The sequence below is a fragment of the Corylus avellana genome, chromosome ca3 (genome assembly GCF_901000735.1).
Source record: "Corylus avellana chromosome ca3, CavTom2PMs-1.0".
Taxonomy (NCBI): domain Eukaryota; kingdom Viridiplantae; phylum Streptophyta; class Magnoliopsida; order Fagales; family Betulaceae; genus Corylus; species Corylus avellana.
Window position 1 is genome coordinate 34,717,562 of NC_081543.1, and position 11,677 is coordinate 34,729,238.

At 35.6% G+C, this 11,677-nt stretch overlaps 2 protein-coding genes across 2 annotated transcripts in view; one reads left to right on the plus strand and one right to left on the minus strand.

Annotated features, from left to right (window-relative positions):
* Positions 1 to 3,357, minus strand: part of LOC132173581 (nuclear/nucleolar GTPase 2) — a 9,432-nt gene extending 6,075 nt beyond the window's left edge. The window contains 6 exon segments of the mRNA XM_059585097.1: positions 219 to 366; positions 476 to 577; positions 1,005 to 1,165; positions 1,309 to 1,438; positions 2,256 to 2,389; positions 2,959 to 3,357. Of these exon segments, the coding sequence (XP_059441080.1) occupies positions 219 to 366; positions 476 to 577; positions 1,005 to 1,165; positions 1,309 to 1,438; positions 2,256 to 2,389; positions 2,959 to 3,193 (910 nt within the window). The 5' untranslated portion in view covers positions 3,194 to 3,357.
* A 2,444-nt stretch (positions 3,358 to 5,801) lies between these two features.
* Positions 5,802 to 11,677, plus strand: part of LOC132175172 (plant intracellular Ras-group-related LRR protein 6) — a gene marked incomplete in the record, with an annotated part of 15,528 nt that continues 9,652 nt past the window's right edge. Inside the window, 6 exon segments of the mRNA XM_059587025.1 lie at positions 5,802 to 5,976; positions 6,711 to 6,774; positions 6,912 to 7,048; positions 7,168 to 7,254; positions 8,565 to 8,640; positions 11,259 to 11,333. Coding sequence (XP_059443008.1) covers positions 5,912 to 5,976; positions 6,711 to 6,774; positions 6,912 to 7,048; positions 7,168 to 7,254; positions 8,565 to 8,640; positions 11,259 to 11,333 — 504 coding nt within the window.

The window sequence follows — 11,677 nt, forward strand, 5'->3', positions numbered from 1 at the left end:
CATCCATTAATGGCCCTTTTAACATGGAAATTCGCACAACCTCTAGACCTAAAACTATAATAAATTCTTTTCTAAATGCAAGGAGACTGAAATTTGAAAGTGGCCAGTATAGTAGAGTAAATACAAGGTAGGAAATATGATAAAAAAAAATTTTAATCGAGATAACCAGAATTAATATGCAAAACATATGAAAGTTTGTTAGAATTCAAGAACTCAACAGTTACCTTCATGACCACAAAGTTACATGAGCAGAGAGGGTACCTTGCCAAATGACTTGTTGATGCTCGCATGGAATGCAAGAGTTGGATATTCCTTAGATAACACTCTAAGCCACCCTTTAGTTGCCCAAGCAGGAACCAAATCACACTGGGAAAACCAGGTATTAAAATGTTCAAGCAGTTTAATAGGAAACATGGAAGAATAAGGAAATCCTTAATGATCCCACATAACTCTCAATGTGTAAATCACAACAAACCTTGTTTATCAAAAGGATCAAGTGTTTATGCTTGCAATGCTCTTTCAAATGTCTCTCTAGATGGTAACATCTTGTACCTTGTGGGTCCCTCGCATCCAAAACCTGTAATGCATAACAAATTGAGAGAAACAAAAGAAAATAATTGGGGAAGGGCTTATGTTCAATTACACAAAATATGTCCATTGTCCTACCAGCAGTATGTTGGCAAGGACAAGTATGGCAAGCAAGAATAACAAAATCAATCACAAAATGGGAAACTATACAAAATATCTAATTATTCCAACCATGTAACAAGCTCCATCTACAATATACGGTCACAGATTTTTAACTATCTAAAATAATGTCTTGGAGGATGAAGCAAGCACTGTCATAAAACCATGGAAAGATGTGCATGAACCAACTAAGGTACATGAATTTGGAGAATAGGAAGAAGCACAAGAGTTCAATCTCATCCTATATATTTCCTGAACCTAACCCATGTATGAGAATAGTATTATACTTTTCAACCAAGTAAAAAAGAAACACTAACCTGGACAACCACATCTGAAGAGTCTATTACTTTATAGAGCTCACCCCATATACGTTTACTTTGACCCTTCTCAAACATTGTATGCCGAACCAGGTCCCTAAGTCCATCTTCTTCATCTCCTTCTGCAGAGGCATTGGCAGCATGCTTCTCCTCAAAGACATCTAAGCAATTGAAAAAAAAAAAATCAAGTAAATAACCATTAGTAAGAAAAAGTTTACTTTTTACTACAAGTCTACAACCATGACCAACTAAATGGAAAGAAGAAGGAGAACAGGAGAAGAGGGAGAAAAGAACATTTATATACCCTGAGAACCATCGGCTTTCTTAGCCCATGACTCATAATCTGCTGCCAAGAGCTTTGGACGCTTCCTCTTTGCCTTAGGTCCAAATGCATCCTCAAAAGGCTCAGTATCAAGAAGATGAACTCTGGCTTGCTTCAAGATATAAAAAAGCACTCTGTTAGTAAATACAAATACATAGCGAATGTAAATACATAATGCTTGCAGCAACAAGATAAAATTCTGCCTTCAACAGTTGCTTGAAGGATAAACGTGTTACTATTTCCACCGTCAATTCTTAATAACCATCCAAAAAGACCCACGCTTTTCATATATTATATGAGATGCTCTAACATAACTAGGATTAAAAAAGTTCCACATGGGAGAATGGAGAAATCTTAGATTCCCAACAAGGTAGGAAAATTTTCAATCCCCAAGTGAGGCTTGGCAGATCATATGTGAAGATGATAATATTGGAAACTTGAACAAAAATGTGAACAAGCATGTTTGGTAGCAAAGAATAAAGATCATATTTTGATGAGTTTACTTAAAATTAATCCAAGCTCCAAACAAGCATTACACCGCCTGTATGCATCTAAATCAGGTAACTTTATTAAACTAAATTGATTAACGTCTAACAATTTAATTATCCATGCACTGCCAAACTGATATTGATCAAACGTCATTTTAGTAGTAATCTAGATATTTCCAAGAAATGGTGAGCATGGAAGATAACTATGCAACACTCAACGCAGAGGAACAAACAACAATAGTTCAGCTAAAAATGACACAAGTGATTTCCCTTTTCTCCTTCGGTGTACAAGGTGTAGTTAAATTTCTTGCTCTGCCTTAAAATGGAAAAGCTTTGCCTGTGGGGGAGGTAGGGCCTCTAACAGCTCCTGCATAGCTACTGGCCACCCTCCCATTGGTAGTACTGAGTGCACTAAAGCTCAAATTTAGAAAGGCCGCATACCTTTTGGCGATCATTCAAGAGGGACAAGGGCAGTTTCCTCTCCTTCAAAATGACATTATAGCTACTAGACATCCGATTTTGAAGCTCTTCACGGAAAAATTCAAGCTCTTTCTGATTCACAACTCGAGTATTCCCTGCATATTCAGCCAACAAAAAATCAATAAATTGCAACTTTGTTAATCATCCCCAAATTAGAGACCAGTAGCATTTTTCCACCTCTTGGTGAGGAAAACTGCTGCAGCACTCAACATTTCCTTCACATAAAAAATTATCTACACAAAAGTAGCCACTTGAAATATGTTTTCAAGGATTGATTATCACTGAAAAAAAAAATTATTTCAAAATGAACTTATTATATAAGATGTACAAGAACCAGGGTGTAAAATCTTGTTTCTTCAATTACAAATGTAATAAAGCTTCCAGAACGATTAGGGCAAAATAATATATAACTATAAAGTACTTTTCCAAACTTCTAATGTATTCTCTATTAAAATTCCATTGTTTTCTCCACAATACTTACAAATTCCAACACAGGCACTCTTCAATACAGCCATAAGCAGACATTAAACCCTACCAATTCAACTAGCTACCCAATTGCATTCATTGCAATCCAATTCAACTATTGATCACTACTAAGCACTTCAACTCACAAACTCACAAATACATAAAGGTGTGTGTGTGCACACATATAGGTATCTCTTACCGAACCAGCGGCGGTCAGGTTGGATTCGAGTGTTCGGAAGCTCCTTGGACTGAAAGTCGTGCTTGAGGATCTTGCCTGATCGGTCCCGCTTGGGCCTCGTGTTGTACATTTGAAGCCGCCGAACTGTGGCGGCGCTACGCGAACCATTGCTCTTGTCCGTACGGTTCGCGTCCAGCGAGTGCTTCGGCTTTCCCGAGATGTTTACGCTCTTCTCCTTCATCTTCTTCTTCGTCATCTTGGATCCTGAAAGTGTAGGAAAAATTAGGGGCAGAGTATTCTTTTCTTTTGTTTATCTTCCTCAGTTGATGGGCAACTACAAATGCAACCTAGGGTTTAAGGCGAGGGCATAGATGGGTCGGTTCTCTCTCTTCGTTCAAGAATACAGTACTTTTTGTTTGATTGTAAAATGACCCTTTTGCCCTCTACTGATTTTCTGAAGCGTGTGTTTTGGTTCTTATTTTCGTAATGTTAGAGAACCAAACAAATGTATTAAGAATTTTTCAAATTGAGGTAACAAACTGTGAATAGCAGACAAGGGAGAATGAATTATATAATTTTAAAACCCTTGTCACGTCAGTTTGAAAAATTTTTTAGGTTCATTTATTTGGTTCCTTACCACTTCTCTTTTCGTTTGGATATGAGAAGTGCTAGGAAGCCAAACAAATAAAACTATAAAATTTTTAAACTAACGTGACAGACCGTGAGTGGTAGATAAGAAAGAGATAATTACATTTTTTTAATTTTAAAATCATTGTTACTTCAATTTAAAAATTTTTAATAGTTTATTTGTTTGACTCTTTAGTACTTTTCTTTTGGATATTAAAATAAGGGAAATGTTAGATGCCTAGTATTTTTCTAATGTTTTTTTACTGTAATATGATTTTTAAAATCATCGTTAAATCATTAGGGTAACTTTAAAAGATATATCGGTAGGACACAAGAGAATGCATGACATTTCCCTTCAAATAAAGGCCGCCTCCCTCTTTCCCGCTTCTATCTCGTCTCTCCCCGAACCCTCCCCACCCGACGGCCACTCTCTCCTCCCTCAATCTTCTCCAACTCCCAACCCATCTTTCTCGCTTAAATCTCTTCCTTTCTCTCTCTAAACCCATTCTTTCACTCTTCAAAATCCATCACCAAACCAACACTAACACCCATCACACCCGAACGGGAGAAAACAAAACCAAAAAAAGAAAATAAGAAATTTCTTTACCTTTTTACTCCTTTGCACCTCCTTCTCTCTGAAATGGGTTTTTGCAGGAGAGACGGCGTGAAAGAGTTAGTCTTGTTTAGATTATAAATGATAAAGTTAAATCTCAGCCGTTGGTTTTTTTTTTTTTTTTTTCTTCTTTTTGTTACGGTATATATATGATTATTCTAGCTACAGACAGAGCTAGAGAGCAAGAGAGAGTACAGAGGAAACAGAACTCGATTGTTTTTTAGATGGAGAGACGATGAGACAGAGAAACGGACACAGCTAGGTTTTCTCCCGAAAATTTAAACATTTTTTCAAAGCATAAATATTTTTTAAAACATTTGAAATATATAAACTTAAAAAAAAATAAAAAAAACATTTTTTGTACTTATATCACATTAAAAACGCTTTTAAAACTAAAATAAAAAAAATGTTTATAATATAATTATATTGATCATTTATTCAACAATATTGATGTAGTATTCTAATTAATTATTGATTTTTTTAATAAAGATTATTTCAATAATTAGTTGAAAACATCATTATTCTCGTAAAATTATACTATCTAGCATTACTTAGGGTTCCTTTATGTTTACGATTTAAAAAAAGTGCAATTTAAAAATAATAATTTTAAAATTTGTGATTTGAAAATGTGATTTTAAAAAAAACATTTAAGCGTGCATTTTCAAACTGTTTAACCTTTTAAAACTGTGCATTTTCAAAAAAACACATCACTTACCTTTGATTTGAAAACACATATTTTTTAGGTTTTCAATCACAATTTTTTTAAAACACAATCCTAACTATCATTTTTTTGCAATTTGGTTTAAAATTACACTTTTTGCCTATAAAATCACAATACCAAACGTACCCTTAATGAAAAGGGGAATGTTATGTGTTTTCTGGTCTTACTTAAATATTATTTTCTAAAAAAAAAAAAAACTAATCCTTATTTTTCTCAACTATTTTAAAAAAAATAATATCTACATAGGATTAGAAGCTCTTAGAACTTGTTTGAGATTGCATTTGAGAAGTAGACTTTTTAAGTCAAAAATAGCTTTTAAGCAAAAGCTTCATTTTTAAGCTTACCAAAAGTGTTTTTTTGCTATTATTAAGCTTTTTGGATCCTTAAAAACATTTTTAATTTTTTTACCAAACGAGTATTTTTTTCTTCAAACGGACTTTTTGAGTGTTAAAAACACTTTTAGGCCATTCAAACGCAATCTTAGTGTTCTCATAGTCCTACGTGGATATACACATAAATTTTCTCCAAACTGGTTTTGAAAAAATTTCCTTCTACTTATTTTGATAAGTGCAAGTACTTATATCTCGTATGTTTTCTTTAATATTTTTAACGTAACTTATTGTCATTTTATTAATATACGAAGTCAAACATTAATTTTTTAGAAACCCAAATATAGTATATGACACTTGACACTTATTATAATAGGTTGAAGAAAATTTCATTTAAATCGATTTAGACGAAATTTGTTTCCTGTATATATTATTTTCTAAGAAATTAAAAAAAAAAAATCATTATTTTTCTCTTTTATCCGACCATTTCCCATTAAAAAAAAAAAAAAACCTTTTAGAATCATTATCAAATATACCAAAAGTAATTTGTGAAACGCATGCTTTAAGAAAAAGCCATCTTTAGAAAAGAATTTAAAGAAAAAGCCCAACCAACACTACGAACTGAGATCTGAAAGCAAAACTGAAGCTGCAGACTGCAGTACATGTCCGAGGAAGCGTATCGCGATGGATAGGGTGCTCAAAGCTGCAAGAAGCTCCGGTTCTCTCAACCTATCAAATCGCTCCCTCAGGCGAGCCCCCACTCCAAAAACTATTTCTCCAATAATCACATTCAACTAGTTCTTCACATTTCTGTCCCTCCAAAATCTGGACAAATCTATATCTATTCATAGCTGATATATGCCTAATTCTTTCATTTTGCTTATAAATCCAACTGGTATATGATTGTTGTTTTGTCAAATTTGTTGTATCAATTGCATTATGAAGATAATTGATTAATGCTAGTAGGAAATGCGTCACGATAAGTGCATAGCAGATTAGTACGTTGATAGATATCTGTTTGATATTGAGGTTGATTAGATAGCATTTCTGAATTGGGAATGGATTTGCATTTGTCGATACGAAGTTCTTGAAAAATGTTCGTGCTGTTAAAATATGTTCTTAGCACCGTTTATACATTTACGGGTGTCAACTTGACACATCTTATTTGTTTGTATTGAAATACCCGGGAGTAGATCTACTTTCTTTCTGCATTTTGCATTTGAACATGTTTGGTGTTTAGTTCTTATGACATGTATGAAAACTGCAATAATTTTATTCTCAAAAGATACGCTAATGGTTCATTATATCCTTAAGTATTTAAGTTTTTTTTACTGTTTCTGGAATGACAAGAATCAAGAATGGCACAAATTTAGGAAAACTTGTTAATTGCTAATTCACAGTGGTTCACTTTATTCGTAATTCATCCTAGTAAAGCATGATGAAGTTAACTCTCTATTTTATTTACTCGTATTTGTACTCCCAGCGATGTGCCCGATGAGGTGTACAAAAGTGTGGAGGCAGTTGGAACGGATGAAAAGTGGTGGGAGGTAATTTATTTTAACTTTTTTTTACCTTTGTTCTCCCTTAATGTGCCTTATGAAATGTTAGCTAGAATAGATGGAGTTGCATATAATTAAGAAAGACGTATAAAAGTGGATTTATGGCTTCATTGCTCGTATTGCAGGCTGTGGAGCTACAAAAGCTCATTTTGGCTCATAATAGTATCGAATCATTGAAGGAAGACCTTAGGAATTTACCTCAACTGACTGTATTGAATGTTACCCACAATAGACTTTCCAAACTTCCAGCTGCGATAGGAGAGTGGGTTTTGTGAACATATATAACTATCATCATTTTGAAGAATGTTTTCCCTTTTTTTTTTTTATGTTGTCTATGCATGTTTAATGTGTGATTTTGTATTTTCTTGACCTATTTGACAGGCTTCCTATGCTAAAATCATTAGACGTGTCCTTCAACTCAATACTAAAAGTACCTGAGGAAATTGGATCGGCATCTTCTCTTGTCAAGTATTCTTATTCTTTTTTTCTTCCTCTTCTTCTTCTCAACTTCCCTTGTCAACTTCTTCTGCTTTTTCTTCTTCTTTTGTTTTTTCCATACCTCTTCCCTTTAATTTGATCAAAATCTAGTAGATTTTATTCATCATTGTTGCTGTTTCTGTATGTTTCTGTGTGGTTTGCTTCTTCTTTTTTGTTCTTAGTGTTTGAAACATCTGAGAAATAAACAAGAAATATATTGAGCTTCATTGGTATTATGAGCATTGTATATAGCCTTTGGCCTCCAGTTGATTGAATTTGAGGAAGCTACATGTCTTCCATCTCTATCTCCTTTTTTTCTTTTTTTGGTTGGGTGGGGGGGATGATCACCGATCTGCTCTGTAAAGGTTCATATCCTCAACATTATTGGTCATGACTGCTCTTCTGTGCACGTGATTCTTTTGGCTTGTCCTGTTATCATTTAAGTGCCTTAGACTTGAATTATATTACATTTTCTTAGTATTGCATTTATTGGTCTTCGCTGCACATCTAGGACCCCCCGCCCTTGGTGAATTCCACTCTCTTCAAATCTTAAATTAACACAACCTCTTGCTTCTTACCGAAGCATAATTTTCTTATTTTATCTTTTCTTGTATTGAAAATGCTAATGAAAGGAAAGAAGAATAATAACTTGTATAACGAGTGTCAGAAATGATTGAGAATTCTTTTGGTAGCTCTTTTTGGATTGGACTAAACATAAGAAGTCTTAAATTGAAATGAAAATTTACTTGTAAGAAATAATAATAAAAAATACAAATAATTAAGATACAGCCACTATTTTCCTTTGGAAGGAAGACAATCTTAGGTCTTAGAGTTGTTGATGCTTTGGTACCAAGTTGAAAGATGAAGGAAGCTCATCTTTTTACCTTGTTTCATCAAAACAAATCATGTTTTGGCTTAAGTGAAAGACATTGACATGAAATTGAGATCCAATCACTTGTCATGATTTATTTTTCTAACAAATCTAATTTAGACTATTCATTCATAATCAATGTAACATTTTAGCGATTTCAAGATGAGATTGTGATGACACTCATAGGTCACCATCCATTGTTACTATTTTTTTTCCTGAGCACCATCCATTGTTACTCAAAAACCCACTTTATTACATATACATGGTGTTCTCAATTTTGTGGTAGCCATATATAACAAAATCATTTTGTTTTCAATATGTAGTATTTTGTTCCTTTGTTTATTTGTGCACGACTGTTTTTCTTCTTCTTCTTCCTTTTTTTTTTTTTTTTCTGGCAATGATATGTCTAGATTTTATATGATCATTCCAGGTTTGATTGTTCTTCCAATCAGCTTAAGGAACTTCCAAGCTCCATTGGACGATGTTTAGAGTTATCTGATTTGAAGGTAATGCTTTACCATGATTTTTTTTTTTTTGGTAAGTAATGTAAAACTTTATTGAAAAGGCGTAAGGCACCCATAGCTACACATGCCATATACACAGGGGCTCTCTAAAGCCCAAAACCCAAAAAATAGTAAGAGCACCCACAACCCAACCAACCCAAAACGCCCACCAACCCAACTCACAAGGCATCAAAGCCCAAAACCCTCAAACGCTAACAAGCATGAGCCTTGCCCTTTCCATGCCTAGATGATGCTCTCTTTGCATCATAGTTAATGGAGCATTCCAAATTCAGAAGCTCCTTTCTACCCTTAACCTTCTGAGGGTTGTCCTTTATTGAGTCTACATTCCCCTCATCCCCCAACAAAGCCCAATCCAATAAAGTGGCAGGGGGAAAATCACCCAAAGGGTACGGAAAGTCTTCATCCTCCCCATCCTCACCCCAAATATCTTCATCCTCCCCATCACTTACCACCAACTCCAAAGGTGGATCAAAACCAAACAGCCACTTTAGAGGTTGACCCAAACTTGGCACCTTCTCCCTCGCTACAGACGGGGCACTGAAATTTGACAATGACTCGGCAATCAGGCTTTCCTTCATATTCAAAAATCTGCTATCCCTCAACTTGCGGTTATAGCGCCTCACAGGTTTAGGGGTTGGAAATGTAATGCCTCACGGTAATGCTTTACCATGATGGAATGACAAACATCACAGAGTGGTTATGTGGTTGGTAAAATTTAACGCAACTATTTAGTTGCCTGCTTGTGGCATGTGATTTATTTGAAGTTTAACCTCGCGACAGTGCCAGGTTGAGTATTCTAGATGTAGATAAATCAGCATTTGGTTAAAGAACCCATACATTGTACCATAATGCAATCAGTAGATGTTAATTTTTTGTAATTAATAAATTATATATTGCTATGTTAATCAAATAGAAACAAAATGTCATTTAAATTCGATGATTCCTTCTATTAATATGATCATAGAATTTTGTTTTTTATTCAAGATATATGTATCTGAAATGGAGAATGTTATATATGTATTCATAGAGTAGAGGATATTAGGTTTATCAACTTATATTGATTAAAGAGCTGATTAAAGAAAAAAAAAATATTGATTAAAGAGCTGAGACTCCTGATTTTGTGAACAGCGTGCTAGTTGTCTCCTCTCAGTGCTTGTACTTATTATTTTTGGAATTTTTATGATTACTTGTTGATAGTAGGAACCCCCTTTTTCCTCTTCTCCAAGCTCCTTCCCCTGTAGGCGCGTGTTGACACTGGCTTCTTTTGTGTTTCTATTGTCTTTACCCTTTGGGGCTGAGTGATTGTTGTGTTTGGTGGAATTGTGGACAATGGGCTATGTGAGTTGGTTTTATGTCGAGCCTAAAGCTTTTGAGCTCTCCATGGACAAAGGGGGATCGTTCCTTCAGTTGGTTGAGAGAAGAAGAGGGCTAGCCAGTGCTGTGCTGTTGGGTAAATGGAGTATTGCCTGGCTTAAAAACACAGTGGAGTAGCTGGTGGATAAGCCAAAGGTCACAGAGTTCATCAATTCATGTAGGGAGGGGAATAAGGCTTTTATTGTCTAGAAAGGGGCTAATAGATCAGGCAGGTTTCTAGAGTTGGTGAAGTATGCGGTGGAGGCCGAAGAGGTCTCATCGTAATTTTGGAGGAGCGAGAAGGGTGGAGATGGAAAATATTTGCCACTGAGATGAAAAGGTGGTGGCTTTCTTCGGGTCCTCTCCCGAGGTGGTTATGAGACGTTGTTCTGGTGGCTTGCCGTCTGTTGAGGCGGGAGGCTCTTCTTCAGGGTCCATGGGTAAGGAGTTGGTGTTAGGGGGCAACAAATTCGAAGGTGGTGAGAAAGACAGCGACAGCAGTGAGAGTTCCTCAGCCCCTTGGACCTCTGGGTAATGCAAGGTCTGAGCCCCTTGCAAGGACTGTTGGTTCTGATTTCTCAGGTCTGAAGACCTCTGCTCGAGGTGCTGCTTCTGGTTTCCCTTTTGGTGATGAAGCAAATGACGAGGAGGAAAGAATGTGGGGATGATTAATTGTGGTGTTGCATGTGTAGGAAGAATGGGGAGTTAGTAGACCAACTTCTACTCCATTGTAAGATCCCAGGTGCTCTTTAGAATACTATTTTCAGCAGTTTATGGCTGATTTGGGCTATGCCTAGAAGGATAGTAGATCTCTTGGCCTGTTGGAGAATGCCAAGGGTTAGGTTTCAGCTTGATGTGGTTTGAAAGATGATTCCACCTTGCCTAATGTGGTTTATGGAGGGAATGAAACAATCGTAGCTTTGAGGACTGTACAGGACATTAGTGGAATTAAGGACTTCATTCTTTAAGACTCTCTTTCTTTGGGCTGCTGTCTCATATTGTAGTATTTTGAACTTTCATGCTTTCTCAGATCTCTTCTCCGCTACTTGCTAGGCTTCTCTCTTGTATATTTTCTATGTACATGAGTTGCGCTTTTTAATCAATTTGCGATTACTTATAAAAAAATGTGTGCACTTTGCTATTTTGGCGATCTGGTAAACCCTCTTGACATAAAAGCAATTTTTTATTTGTTTTCTGCGTCGCATGCGTTCTTTGATAACATTTGGCTTATGACACTTTTTCCCCAGGCATCAAACAATGTTATTACCAGCTTGCCAGAAGAACTAGCAAACTGTTCAAAATTGACAAAACTAGATGTGGAGGTATTAGTGAGATCTTTACTTTGAGTACTTGATGATGGCTGGTCTGCTTGTATATATACTGGAAAGTAATTATTTTTGACCTATTTGTGGCTACAAATGGGTATTGCATCTTATATCTGTCCTAGGGAAACAAGCTAACTACGCTATCCGAGAATTTGATTCCATCGTGGACCCTGCTTACTGAACTCAATGCATGTAATTATCTATAGCTTTGTTGAGTTTTAGGTCCTACTTGTATATCTGCAGATATATTCAAGTTGTGTTGTTACTTTAATTGGTGCAGCAAAAAATTTATTGGGGGGTATACCAGAGAACATTGGCAATCTTTCACGTCTCATTCGTCT